This window comes from Somniosus microcephalus, chromosome 23, assembly GCF_052327205.1.
Source record: "Somniosus microcephalus isolate GS21.2 chromosome 23, FLI_Smic_1.0, whole genome shotgun sequence".
Classification (NCBI taxonomy): Eukaryota; Metazoa; Chordata; class Chondrichthyes; order Squaliformes; family Somniosidae; genus Somniosus; species Somniosus microcephalus.
Genome location: NC_141009.1, coordinates 63,536,099 through 63,551,226, shown reverse-complemented (window position 1 = coordinate 63,551,226; position 15,128 = coordinate 63,536,099). Strand labels below are relative to the sequence as shown.

Sequence of the window (15,128 nt, the reverse complement as noted above, 5' to 3'; positions counted from 1 at the left end):
AAACCAATTATTGGGTTGTTGACAGATCCTTAATAATGCTTTTAACCTTACCGTTTCACTTTAACCGCTCGCCCACGGGGTCCACAGCTGTCAATATGAGGCGGGAGTTGAATGGCCATTGCTCCAGCTATTACTTGACAGCTTCAAATGTACAGTAAAAGCTCCCACCTGACAGATCATCACTTGCCTCAGCCACAAGTTGTTTCTCAGTCCATTTCCAGCACAGATTCTGCAGGCTTTCCACTCTCACCTCATTGGAAGAACTCTCTCACCATTGACTGAATGCTTCTGTCATCTCAACTTCACCTACCATCTATTCCATCAACATGGGTGCCCTTTATACTCTCTCACCTTGGTCCTCAGAATCCAACCACAATCAGTCCCAACACCAGCAGCACCAGGCAGACCAGCAGCACCAACATCATCAACCTTCTCCACAATCACCTGATGCTGCACAGGACAGAGGGCATCAGCACCCAACCACATTGTTGCCCTGGAGGCCAGGGATGGCTTCACCATGGCCAGATTCACTTCACTTGACGCTGTACACCCTGGCTGCCACATGATGCGCCAGGTTGGCACCACCCCACACCGACACCATAAAGCATCCCAACAATGTCCAAGCCATTCCTTTCACACATCACCATTGCGGGGGGTGCCGTTATGTCTCACCATTCACTGCAACTGACTGAGCCTCTTCCAAAGGTCCACACAAATCTGTCCAAGACTGGAAAGTGTTGAAATTAAAAGGTTTCAATGTTTGACAACACATTAACAGAAACTTTACATGAACATTGGATAAAACACCCAAGTGGCTACCCTTGTCTGTTGTTAGTTGATATGATTGCACTAGGATGAGGGCAAGTGTGAGGGGTGGCTAGTGAGATGGGGATGTGATAATGTAGATAGAGAGGGATGGGTGGAGGTGCAGGGTAAGTTGGTGTGAGTAAGAATGTGCAGGAGTAGGGTAGGGAAGGCAGAGTGATGGGGATGTGATGAGAGGCACAGCAGGATGAGGTTAGCTGTGGCTTCGAACTAATGTTTTGTGATCTAATGAGATCATTGAAAGGTTTGCGCCACTGCACCCAGGTCCTCCTGACCACATCCCTGCTCCTGCCCTCCTCTGCAATGTGCAACCAGGCTGCGTTGGTCTCCTGGGGCTGTCTCTTCCGCCCATGGGAAGGGAAGAGGACCTCCCTGTGTGCTGCGAATCCCTCCATAGGCATATGGAGGGAGTCATGGGAGAACCTGGGTGCAGCCCTGTGCCTTTGTGCAGTGATTGTCAGTGTTTGCAGCACCTCAATGCTCTAGAACACTGACAGCACAAATGTCAAAACAAAGTTGGCCACGGTCCCTTTAAGGAAACTGGCTGATGACGTATCATGAATGACGTCACCAGACCCGCTTCCTCTAATTGGACCGGGAAACACGCTGGGCGGGCTTAACAAGCCCCAGCAATGCAAGTTCCTTTGAGGCAGCGGGATGGAGCCTGCAGCAGGGCCATGACCCGCCACTGGCATTGCCTACCCCGGACCGGCCGAGGTAAGGAAAATCAAGGCCGATGGGCCGAATGGCTTCCTTCTGTGCCATAAATTTCTATGATTCTATGACATACACGGTGAAAAGCCGAGGCCCCAGTCCAGATCCCTGGGGAATACCACTCATCACATCCCGCTGATCAGAGTTCCTACACTTTACCCCACTCCCGTCTCCCACCTCCCAGCCAGTCACAAATCATGTCATGGGGTACCTCCAATTCACTGTGCTTTCAGGTTTTTAAACTCGTGTGGCAGCTTATCACCTAACAGTAATAGCAACTGTCACAATGCTGGAATAAGGACATGCCGGGGTTGTGACTATGGCGGGGGGCGGGGGGGGGGGGTTTAAGAGGGGGAAGCTACTCTGTATCTAACCCATGCTGTACCTGCCCCGGGAGTGTTTGATGGGACAGTGTAGAGGGACCTTTACTCTGTATCTAACCTGTGCTGTACCTGCCCTGGGAGTGTTTGATGAGACAGTGTAGAGGGAGCTTTACTCTGTATCTAACCCGTGCTGTACCTGCCCTGGGAATGTTTGATGGCGACAATGCAGAGGGAGCTTTACTCTGTATCTAACCCGTGCTGTACCTGCCCTGGGAGTGTTTGATGGGACAGTGTAGAGGAAGCTTTACTCTGTATCTAACCCGTGCTGTACCTGCCCTGGGAGTGTTTGATGGGACAGTGTAGAGGGAGCTTTACTCTGTATCTAACCCGTGCTGTACCTGCCCTGGGAGTGTTTGATGGGGACAGTGTAGAGGGAGCTTTACTCTGTATCTAACCCATGCTGTACCTGCCCTGGGAGTGTTTGATGGGACAGTGTAGAGGGAGCTTTACTCTGTATCTAACCCGTGCTGTACCTGCTCTGGGAGTGTTTGATGGGGACAGTGTAGAGGGAGCTTTACTCTGTATCTAACACGTGCTGTACCTGCCCTGGGAGTGTTTGATGGGACAGTGCAGAGGGAGCTTTACTCTGTATCTAACCCGTGCTGTACCTGCCCTGGGAGTGTTTGATGGGACAGTGTAGAGGGAGCTTTACTCTGTATCTAACCCGTGCTGTACCTGCCCTGGGAGTGTTTGATGGGACAGTGCAGAGGGAGCTTTACTCTGTATCTAACCCGTGCTGTACCTGCCCTGGGAGTGTTTGATGGGACAGTGTAGAGGGAGCTTTACTCTGTATCTAACCCGTGCTGTACCTGCCCTGGGAGTGTTTGATGGGACAGTGTAGAGGGAGCTTTACTCTGTATCTAACCCCGTGCTGTACCTGCCCTGGGAGTGTTTGATGGGACAGTGCAGAGGGAGCTTTACTCTGTATCTAACCCGTGCTGTACCTGCTCTGGGAGTGTTTGATGGGACAGTGTAGAGGGAGCTTTACTCTGTATCTAACCCGTGCTGTACCTGCCCTGGGAGTGTTTGATGGGACAGTGTAGAGGGAGCTTTACTCTGTATCTAACCCCGTGCTGTACCTGCCCTGGGAGTGTTTGATGGGACAGTGTAGAGGGAGCTTTACTCTGTATCTAACCCGTGCTGTACCTGCCCTGGGAGTGTTTGATGGGACAGTGTAGAGGGAGCTTTACTCTGTATCTAACCCTGTGCTGTACCTGCCCTGGGAGTGTTTGATGGGACAGTGTAGAGGGAGCTTTACTCTGTATCTAACCCGTGCTGTACCTGCACTGGGAGTGTTTGATGGGACAGTGTAGAGGGAGCTTTACTCTGTATCTAATCCGTGCTGTACCTGCCCTGGGAGTGTTTGATGGGACAGTGTAGAGGGAGCTTTACTCTGTATCTAACCTGTGCTGTACCTGCACTGGGAGTGTTTGATGGGACAGTGTAGAGGGAGCTTTACTCTGTATCTAACCCGTGCTGTACCTGCCCTGGGAGTGTTTGATGGGACAGTGTAGAGGGAGCTTTACTCTGTATCTAACCCGTGCTGTACCTGCCCTGGGAGTGTGTGATGGGACAGTGTAGAGGGAGCTTTACTCTGTATCTAACCCGTGCTGTAGCTGCCCTGGGAGTGTTTGATGGGACAGTGTAGAGGGAGCTTTACTCTGTATCTAACCCGTGCTGTACCTGCCCTGGGAGTGTTTGATGGGACAGTGCAGAGGGAGCTTTACTCTGTATCTAACCCGTGCTGTACCTGCCCCGGGAGTGTTTGATGGGACAGTGTAGAGGGAGCTTTACTCTGTATCTAACTCGTGCTGTACCTGCCCCGGGAGTGTTTGATGGGACAGTGTAGAGGGAGCTTTACTCTGTATCTAACCCGTGCTGTACCTGCTCTGGGAGTGTTTGATGGGACAGTGTAGAGGGAGCTTTACTCTGTATCTAACCCGTGCTGTACCTGCTCTGGGAGTGTTTGATGGGACAGTGTAGAGGGAGCTTTACTCTGTATCTAACCCATGCTGTACCTGCCCTGGGAGTGTTTGATGGGACAGTGCAGAGGGAGCTTTACTCTGTATCTAACCCATGCTGTACCTGCCCTGGGAGTGTTTGATGGGACAGTGTAGAGGGAGCTTTACTCTGTATCTAACCCGTGCTGTACCTGCCCTGGGAGTGTTTGATGGGACAGTGTAGAGGGAGCTTTACTCTGTATCTAACTCGTGCTGTACCTGCCCCGGGAGTGTTTGATGGGACAGTGTAGAGGGAGCTTTACTCTGTATCTAACCCGTGCTGTACCTGCTCTGGGAGTGTTTGATGGGACAGTGTAGAGGGAGCTTTACTCTGTATCTAACCCGTGCTGTACCTGCTCTGGGAGTGTTTGATGGGACAGTGTAGAGGGAGCTTTACTCTGTATCTAACCCATGCTGTACCTGCCCTGGGAGTGTTTGATGGGACAGTGCAGAGGGAGCTTTACTCTGTATCTAACCCATGCTGTACCTGCCCTGGGAGTGTTTGATGGGACAGTGTAGAGGGAGCTTTACTCTGTATCTAACCCATGCTGTACCTGCCCTGGGAGTGTTTGATGGGACAGTGCAGAGGGAGCTTTACTCTGTATCTAACCCGTGCTGTACCTGCCCTGGGAGTGTTTGATGGGACAGTGTAGAGGGAGCTTTACTCTGTATCTAACCCATGCTGTACCTGCCCTGGGAGTGTTTGATGGGACAGTGTAGAGGGAGCTTTACTCTGTATCTAACCCGTGCTGTACCTGCCCTGGGAGTGTTTGATGGGACAGTGCAGAGGGAGCTTTACTCTGTATCTAACCCATGCTGTACCTGCCCTGGGAGTGTTTGATGGGACAGTGTAGAGGGAGCTTTACTCTGTATCTAACCCATGCTGTACCTGCCCTGGGAGTGTTTGATGGGGACAGTGTAGAGGGAGCTTTACTCTGTATCTAACCCATGCTGTACCTGCCCTGGGAGTGTTTGATGGGGACAGTGTAGAGGGAGCTTTACTCTGTATCTAACCCGTGCTGTACCTGCCCTGGGAGTGTTTGATGGGACAGTGTAGAGGGAGCTTTACTCTGTATCTAACCCGAGCTGTACCTGCCCTGGGAGTGTTTGATGGGACAGTGTAGAGGGAGCTTTACTCTGTATCTAACCCGAGCTGTACCTGCCCTGGGAGTGTTTGATGGGACAGTGTAGAGGGAGCTTTACTCTGTGTCTAACCCGTGCTGTACCTGCTCTGGGACTGCTGGGTTCTAAGTGGAAACTGTCCAATTCTCCAGCAGTGAAATCATGAGCAGGGCTGCTGTTCAGTAGTAACTGAAGGAGTTAAATTCCAGTTTTGCTCTTTAAGGCTCTCGCCTGCACGGCGTTCCACGATTCCGTTCATTTTTCAGGGAACGCCACGGCTGAGCATTCCTGCTAATGCCACAGGGTTGGAAGCGGAGGAGCTGATCTGAAATGTCAGCAGTAAAGGCACCACAATCACACCAGTGCTATGGGGATTGGTGGGGAAAGGGAGTCAGTGAAGGCTCGCGCTGCCGATCACTCGACTAAACTGCACCGAATCCCAGGTGAGAAATGGATCAGGCTCTGCTGGGATCCAGTCACCTGCACACACATGAATGGCCACTGGGGCAAGGTGCGGGAGGTGGGCCAGGGGAGAGAAAACTGAAACGATTTTAAAACAAAACAAGTGCACCAACCTGGAGCCATGGCAATCTTTCCCTTCTGTTCCAGAATGATCTTCCCATCGAAGCCAACAGCCGGCAGCATCCGCTGTTCAAACAGGACGACATTGGACTTGGCCAGACTGAAGTAGTTGTGCTGGGCAAAGAATTTCTCTGTGGGTTCCAACGTGAATTCACTTGTCATGATGTACCTAGAGGGGACAGACAGCAGTCAGTGACAGTGCAGCCAACACCCACCCCCCAACCCCCTCTCACAGTAACCGTCCTGTACTGGGATCCAGAATCTCACAGTAACCGTCCTGTACTGGGATCCAGAATCACACACAGTAACCGTCCTGTACTGGGATCCAGAATCTCACAGTAACCGTCCTGTACTGGGATCCAGAATCACACACAGTAACCGTCCTGTACTGGGATCCAGAATCTCACAGTAACCGTCCTGTACTGGGATCCAGAATCTCACAGTAACCGTCCTGTACTGGGGTCCAGAATCTCACAGTAACCCGTCCTGTAGTGGGATCCAGAATCTCACAGTAACCGTCCTGTAGTGGGATCCAGAATCTCACAGTAACCGTCCTGTACTGGGATCCAGAATCACACAGTAACCGTCCTGTACTGGGATCCAGAATCTCACAGTAACCGTCCTGTACTGGGATCCAGAATCTCACAGTAACCGTCCTGTACTGGGATCCAGAATCACACACAGTAACCATCCTGTACTGGGATCCAGAATCACACAGTAACCGTCCTGTACTGGGATCCAGAATCTCACAGTAACCGTCCTGTACTGGGATCCAGAATCTCACAGTAACCGTCCTGTACTGGGATCCAGAATCACACAGTAACCGTCCTGTACTGGGATCCAGAATCTCACACAGTAACCGTCCTGTACTGGGATCCAGAATCTCACACAGTAACCGTCCTGTACTGGGATCCAGAATCTCACACAGTAACCGTCCTATACTGGGATCCAGAATCTCACACAGTAACCGTCCTGTACTGGGATCCAGAATCTCACAGTAACCGTCCTGTACTGGGATCCAGAATCTCACAGTAACCATCCTGTACTGGGATCCAGAATCACACAGTAACGTTCCTGTACTGGGATCCAGAATCTCACAGTAACCGTCCTGTACTGGGATCCAGAATCTCACACAGTAACCATCCTCTACTGGGATCCAGAATCTCACAGTAACCGTCCTGTACTGGGATCCAGAATCTCACAGTAACCGTCCTGTACTGGGATCCAGAGTCTCACACAGTAACCATCCTGCACTGGGATCCAGAATCTCACAGTAACCGTCCTGTACTGGGATCCAGAATCTCACAGTAACCGTCCTGTACTGGGATCCAGAGTCTCACACAGTAACCATCCTGCACTGGGATCCAGAATCTCACACAGTAACCATCCTGTACTGGGATCCAGAATCTCACAGTAACCGTCCTGTACTGGGATCCAGAATCACACAGTAACCGTCCTGTACTGGGATCCAGAATCACACAGTAACCGTCCTGTACTGGGATCCAGAATCTCACAGTAACCGTCCTGTACTGGGATCCAGAATCACACAGTAACCGTCCTGTACTGGGATCCAGAATCACACAGTAACCGTCCTGTACTGGGATCCAGAATCTCACAGTAACCGTCCTGTACTGGGATCCAGAATCTCACACAGTAACCGTCCTGTACTGGGATCCAGAATCTCACAGTAACCGTCCTGTACTGGGATCCAGAATCTCACACAGTAACCATCCTGTACTGGGATCCAGAATCTCACGCAGTATTCAAGAAAGGAGGGAGAGAAAACAGGGAACTACAGGCCAGTTAGCCCGACATCAGTCGTTGGGAAAATGCTGGAATCTATTGTTAAGGAAGTGGTATCAAGTCACTTAGAAAAGCATAATATGATTAGGCAGTCAAAATGGTTTTATGAAGGGGAAATCATGTTTGACAAATTTATTAGAGTTTTTTGAGGATGTAATTCGCAGAGTAGATAAAGAGGAACCAGTGGATGTGGTATTGGATTTCCAAAAGGCATTCGATAAGATGCCACATAAAAAATGATTACACAAGATTAGAGCTCATGGGTTTGGGGGTAATATAGTAGCATGGATAGAGGATTGGTTAACGGACAGAAAACAGAGAGTGGGGATAAACGGATCATTTTCAGTTTGGCAGGCAGTAACTAGTGGGGTGCCGCAAAGATCAGTGTTGGGGCCTCAGCGATTTACAATCTATATTAATGACCTAGATGAAGGGACTGTGGTAAACCACTGTAGTTCACTGTGTTCACTTGTTGTTGTTGTTGTCGTTCACTCTTGTTTAACTGTTATGTCTGACTATGCCTCAGCTGACTCCGCCCTCGGCTACCGAGTATAAGGACGGCCGCATGGCAGCCCCAGGCATTCGGTCATCCACTAGAGGCATAGTCCTGATCTGTCTGAAGTGCAATTCAGTAGTTAATAAAATCCTGTCGTTCTGAACTCTGCTCAGCCTCTTATTAGAATTGATAGCGCATCAGGGACCGAGTGTAATGTATCCAAGTTTGTTGATGATACAAAGCTAGGTGGGACAGTAAGCTGTGAGGAGAACACAGAGTCTGCAAAGGGATATAGATAGACTGAGTGAGTGGGCAGTAAGGTGGTAGATGGAGTATAATGTAGGGAAATGTTCACTTTGGTAGGAAGAATAGAAAAACAGAATATTTTTAAATGGTGAGAAACTTACAAATGTTGGTGTTCAGAGAGATTTGGGTGTCCTCGTGCAAGAAACACAGAAAGCTAGCATGCAGGTACAGCAAGCAATAAGGAAGGCAAATGGCATGTTGGCCTTTATTGCAAGGGGGTTGGAGTATAAGAGTAAGGAAGTCTTGCTACAATTGTACAGGGCCTTGGTGAGACCACACCGGGAGTACTGGGCACAGTTTTGGTCTCCTTATCTCAGGAAGGATATACTTGCCTTGGAGGCGGTGCAACAAAGGTTCACTAGATTGATTCCTGGGATGAGAGGGCTGTCCTATGATGAGAGATTGTGTAGAATGGGCCGATACTCTCTGGAGTTTAGAAGAATGAGAGGTGATCTCATTGAAACATATAAGGTTCTGAGGGGGATTGACAGGGTAGATGCTGAGAGGTTGTTTCCCCCTGGCTGGGGAGTCTAGAACCAGGGGGCATATTCTCAGGATAAGGGGTCGGCCATTTAAGACTCAGATGAGGAGGAATTTCTTCACTCAGAGGGTTGTGAATCTTTGGAATTCTCTGCCCCAGAGGGCTGTGGATGCTCAGTTGTTGAGTATATTCAAGGCTGAGATCGATAGATTTTTGGACTCTCGGGGAATCGAGGGATATGGAGAGCGGGCGGGAACGTGGAGTTGAGATCGATGATCAGCCATGATCTTACTGAATGGTGGAGCAGGCTCGAGGGGCCGTATGGCCTACTACTGCTCTTATTTCTTATGTTCTTAGTAACCGTCCTGTACTGGGAACCAGAATCTCACACGGTGACTGTCCTGTACTGGGATCCAGAATCTCACACAGTAACCGTCCTGTACTGGGATCCAGAATCTCACACAGTAACCATCCTGTACTGGGATCCAGAATCTCACAGTAACGTTCCTGTACTGGGATCCAGAATCTCACGCAGTAACCATCCTGTACTGGGATCCAGAATCTCACAGTAACCGTCCTGTACTGGGATCCAGAATCTCACGCAGTAACCATCCTGTACTGGGATCCAGAATCTCACAGTAACCGTCCTGTACTGGGATCCAGAATCTCACAGTAACCGTCCTGTACTGGGATCCAGAATCTCACAGTAACCGTCCTGTACTGGGATCCAGAATCTCACGCAGTAACCATCCTGTACTGGGATCCAGAATCTCACACAGTAACCATCCTGTACTGGGATCCAGAATCTCACACAGTAACCATCCTGTACTGGGATCCAGAATCTCACAGTAACCGTCCTGTACTGGTATCCAGAATCTCACACAGTAACCGTCCTGTACTGGGATCCAGAATCTCACACAGTAACCATCCTGTACTGGGATCCAGAATCTCACACAGTAACCATCCTGTACTGGGATCCAGAATCTCACACAGTAACCATCCTGTACTGGGATCCAGAATCTCACACAGTAACCATCCTGTACTGGGATCCAGAATCTCACAGTAACCGTCCTGTACTGGGATCCAGAATCTCACACAGTAACCGTCCTGTACTGGGATCCAGAATCTCACAGTAACCGTCCTGTACTGGGATCCAGAATCTCACACAGTAACCATCCTGTACTGGGATCCAGAATCTCACAGTAACCGTCCTGTACTGGGATCCAGAATCTCACACAGTAACCGTCCTGTACTGGGATCCAGAATCTCACACAGTAACCATCCTGTACTGGGATCCAGAATCTCACAGTAACCGTCCTGTACTGGGATCCAGAATCTCACGCAGTAACCATCCTGTACTGGGATCCAGAATCTCACACAGTAACCATCCTGTACTGGGATCCAGAATCTCACAGTAACCGTCCTGTACTGGGATCCAGAATCTCACACAGTAACCGTCCTGTACTGGGATCCAGAATCTCACACAGTAACCATCCTGTACTGGGATCCAGAATCTCACACAGTAACCGTCCTGTACTGGGATCCAGAATCTCACACAGTAACCGTCCTGTACTGGGATCCAGAATCACACAGTAACGTTCCTGTACTGGGATCCAGAATCTCACAGTAGCCGTCCTGTACTGGGATCCAGAATATCGCAGTGGCCATCCAGCGTGAGACCAATTAGACGATGGAACCTCACCAAGGAACAGTGCATTTCTTGCCCAGTCGTTCCTCAACCAGCTGCTGTACTTTGCGAATCCGCTCAGCCTGGATTTGGTAAAGGGTTTTCCCACTCGGCAGGCCCACGTCGTACATGCCCTTTGGGTAAGCCACTCCCAGCCGGGTACCCTGTCCTCCCGCCAGCAGGAGCACGGCAACGTGGTTTTCGGAGACCGCGTGGAAACCTGGAACAGAAGAAAAACCTGAACCAACAGCTAAAGCAGACACATGAGCAGGCTAGATTCACAGAGTGAGCATCCCCTGCCCGTGCTGGGTATCCCCCATGTTATACAGTGACAGACCTGTCCCCACCAGTACTGTACCCCAGTGTTATACAGTGACAGACCTGTCCCCACCAGTACTGTACCCCAGTGTTATACAGTGACAGACCTGTGCCCCCCAGTACTGTACCCCAGTGTTATACAGAGACAGACCTGTGCCCCCCAGTACTGTACCCCAGTGTTATACAGTGACAGACCTGTACCCCCCCAGTACTGTACCCCAGTGTTATACAGTGACAGACCTGTGCCCCCCAGTACTGTACCCCAGTGTTATACAGTGACAGACCTGTACTCACCAGTACTGTACCCGTGTTATACAGTGACAGACCAGTGCCCCCAGTACTGTACCCCAGTGTTATACAGTGACAGACCTGTACCCACCAGTACTGTACCCCAGTGTTATACAGTGACAGACCTGTACCCACCAGTACTGTCCCCGTGTTATACAGTGACAGACCTGTACCCACCAGTACTGTACCAGTGTTATACAGTGACAGACCTGTACCCAACAGTACTGTACCCCAGTGTTATACAGTGACAGACCTGTACCCACCAGTACTGTGCCCCAGTGTTATACAGTGACAGACCTGTGCCCCCCAGTACTGTACCCCAGTGTTACAGTGACAGACCTGTACCCACCAGTACTGTACCCGTGTTATACAGTGACAGACCTGTACCCACCAGTATTGTACCCCAGTGTTATACAGTGACAGACCTGTACCCACCAGTACTGTACCCCAGTGTTATAGTGACAGACCTGTACCCCCCAGTACTGTACCCCAGTGTTATAGTGACAGACCTGTACCCACCAGTACTGTACCCCAGTGTTATACAGTGACAGACCTGTGCCCCCCAGTACTGTACCCGTGTTATACAGTGACAGACCAGTGCCCCCCAGTACTGTACCCCAGTGTTATACAATGACAGACCTGTACCCACCAGTACTGTACCCCAGTGTTATACAGTGACAGACCTGTAACCCCCAGTACTGTACCCGTTATACAGTGACAGACCTGTCCCCACCAGTACTGTACCCCAGTGTTATACAGTGACAGACCTGTCCCCACCAGTACTGTACCCCAGTGTTATACAGTGACAGACCTGTGCCCCCCAGTACTGTACCCCAGTGTTATACAGTGACAGACCTGTACTCACCAGTACTGTACCCCAGTGTTATACAGTGACAGACCTGTACCCACCAGTACTGTACCCCAGTGTTATAGTGACAGACCTGTCCCCACCAGTACTGTACCCCAGTGTTATACAGTGACAGACCTGTGCCCCCCAGTACTGTACCCCAGTGTTATACAGAGACAGACCTGTGCCCCCCAGTACTGTACCCCAGTGTTATACAGTGACAGACCTGTACCCCCCCAGTACTGTACCCCAGTGTTATACAGTGACAGACCTGTGCCCCCCAGTACTGTACCCCAGTGTTATACAGTGACAGACCTGTACTCACCAGTACTGTACCCGTGTTATAGTGACAGACCAGTGCCCCCAGTACTGTACCCCAGTGTTATACAGTGACAGACCTGTACCCACCAGTACTGTACCCCAGTGTTATACAGTGACAGACCTGTACCCACCAGTACTGTCCCCGTGTTATACAGTGACAGACCTGTACCCACCAGTACTGTACCAGTGTTATACAGTGACAGACCTGTACCCAACAGTACTGTACCCCAGTGTTATACAGTGACAGACCTGTACCCACCAGTACTGTGCCCCAGTGTTATACAGTGACAGACCTGTGCCCCCCAGTACTGTACCCCAGTGTTACAGTGACAGACCTGTACCCACCAGTACTGTACCCGTGTTATACAGTGACAGACCTGTACCCACCAGTATTGTACCCCAGTGTTATACAGTGACAGACCTGTACCCACCAGTACTGTACCCCAGTGTTATAGTGACAGACCTGTACCCCCCAGTACTGTACCCCAGTGTTATAGTGACAGACCTGTACCCACCAGTACTGTACCCCAGTGTTATACAGTGACAGACCTGTGCCCCCCAGTACTGTACCCGTGTTATACAGTGACAGACCAGTGCCCCCCAGTACTGTACCCCAGTGTTATACAATGACAGACCTGTACCCACCAGTACTGTACCCCAGTGTTATACAGTGACAGACCTGTAACCCCCAGTACTGTACCCGTTATACAGTGACAGACCTGTACCCACCAGTACTGTACCCCAGTGTTATAGTGACAGACCTGTACCCACCAGTACTGTACCCCAGTGTTATACAGTGACAGACCTGTACCCCCCAGTACTGTACCCCAGTGTTATACAGTGACAGACCTGTGCCCCCAGTACTGTACCCCAGTGTTATACAGTGACAGACCTGTACCCACCAGTACTGTACCCCAGTGTTATACAGTGACAGACCAGTACCCCCCAGTACTGTACCCCAGTGTTATACAGTGACAGACCTGTACCCACCAGTACTGTACCCCAGTGCTATAGTGACAGACCTGTACCCACCAGTACGGTACCCCAGTGTTATAGTGACAGACCTGTACCCACCAGTACTGTACCCCAGTGTTATACAGTGACAGACCTGTCCCCACCTGTACTGTACCCCAGTGTTATACAGTGACAGACCTGTCCCCACCAGTACTGTACCCCAGTGTTATACAGTGACAGACCTGTCCCCACCAGTACTGTACCCTAGTGTTAGACAATCCGACAGTACCCGGGCCGGGGTCAATCCGACAGTACCTGGGCTGGGGTCAATCTGACAGTGTCGGGGGTAAGTGACGGGGGGGGCGATGGTTGTGCTGAATGCCCAGCTCTGAGGGAGCCAGTACCAGCAAGGTTGTGGTGATCATTCCTGGGTCGGGCAACCAGCCACACCAGACCCGAGAGTGGATCCGTGTAATGTGCTGGAATGGTGCCGCTTCCTGTTGACTGTCCCAGTCACGAGAGAATCACACGGTGATCAGCAAGTCCTGCTTCAACCACATCAAACAGCTGAGTGTGCAGGCATTGCAGAGGCCCAGTTACCAGGGGCACTTTATAAATGGACGATACACACTACACCCGCCCACCGATCCCCTCCCACTCCCTCCCTCCCGACATCCGACCCTTTCCCCGCCACCCCTCTCCCCAACCGCCCCCACCCCCCGACCCTCTCCCCAACCGGACCCTTTCCCCGCCACCCCCCGACCCTCTCCCCTGCCGCCCCCACCCCCCTCCTCCCCCCGACCCACCCCCGACCCTCTCGCCGACCCTCTCCCCTCCCCGACACTCTCCCCTCCCCCCGGCCCACCCCCCACCCCTCTCCCCGACCCCCTCCCCACCCGACCCTCCCCCCGACCCTCCCCCCGACCCTCTCCCTCCTTACCGCGCTCCTGCCACCGCCGCAGGGTCTCGGCCTCTGTCCGTAACGCGCTGCCGATCACCTCCTCGGGCAGCGGCTCCATGAGGCGGGGAAGTGCCTGGCTGGGGGCCCGGGCCCGGATCGCCGCCTCGCAGTGAGCCCGCAGCTCGGCCGGCTCCAGCAGCTCCAGGGTGGCCGCCAGTGCCCGCCGCTCCTCGGCCGTCAGCTGCCCCCAGAACCGCAACACCTCCGGCTGCCCGGCCTCCGCCAGCCGCCGCGCCACAGGCTCAGACATCGCAGCTCCGGACAACCGACCCCGGAGCCCTGCATAAACACCGCCTCCGGCAGCGCGGTCCCACTGCGGCCCCGGGCTGGAGGGCCGGCCGCAACCCTAGCAACCGAGGGGCGCGGCCTCGGAGAGGGCGTGGCCTGGTGTTGGAGGGTTCCAGTGGGCGGGGCCTGGTGTTGGAGTGTTCCAGTGGGCGGGGCCTGGTGTTGGAGTGTTCCAGTGGGCGGGGCCTGGTGTTGCAGTGTTCCAGTGGGCGGGGCCTGGTGTCGGCGTGTTCCAGTGGGCGGGGCCTGGTGTCGCAGTGTTCCAGTGGGCGGGGCCTGGTGTTGCAGTGTTCCAGTGGGCGGGGCCTGGTGTTGCAGTGTTGCAGTGGGCGGGGCCTGGTGTTGCAGGGTTCCAGTGGGCGGGGCCTGGTGTTGCAGTGGGCGGGGCCTGGTGTTGCAGGGTTCCAGTGGGCGGGGCCTGGTGTTGGAGTGTTCCAGTGGGCGGGGCCTGGTGTTGGAGTGTTCCAGTGGGCGGGGCCTGGTGTTGGAGTGTTCCAGTGGGCGGGGCCTGGTGTTGCAGTGTTCCAGTGGGCGGGGCCTGGTGTTGCAGTGTTCCAGTGGGCGGGGCCTGGTGTTGCAGTGTTCCAGTGGGCGGGGCCTGGTGTCGCAGTGTTCCAGTGGGCGGGGCCTGGTGTTGCAGTGTTCCAGTGGGCGGGGCCTGGTGTTGCAGTGTTCCAGTGGGCGGGGCCTGGTGTTGCAGTGTTCCAGTGGGCGGGGCCTGGTGTTGCAGTGTTCCAGTGGGCGGGGCCTGG

At 52.6% G+C, this 15,128-nt stretch overlaps 1 protein-coding gene across 1 annotated transcript in view; it reads right to left on the bottom strand.

The window, feature by feature from the left end:
• LOC147101907 (UDP-N-acetylhexosamine pyrophosphorylase-like protein 1) overlaps positions 1 to 14,444 on the bottom strand; it is a 29,929-nt gene extending 15,485 nt beyond the window's left edge. The window contains exons 1-3 of the mRNA XM_085965929.1: positions 14,068 to 14,444; positions 10,415 to 10,619; positions 5,620 to 5,795 (exon numbers count right to left, since the gene is read on the bottom strand). Coding sequence (XP_085822055.1) covers positions 5,620 to 5,795; positions 10,415 to 10,619; positions 14,068 to 14,338 — 652 coding nt within the window. The 5' untranslated portion in view covers positions 14,339 to 14,444. The remainder of the gene's footprint in view (positions 1 to 5,619; positions 5,796 to 10,414; positions 10,620 to 14,067) is intronic.
• Between the last annotated feature and the right edge of the window lie 684 nt (positions 14,445 to 15,128).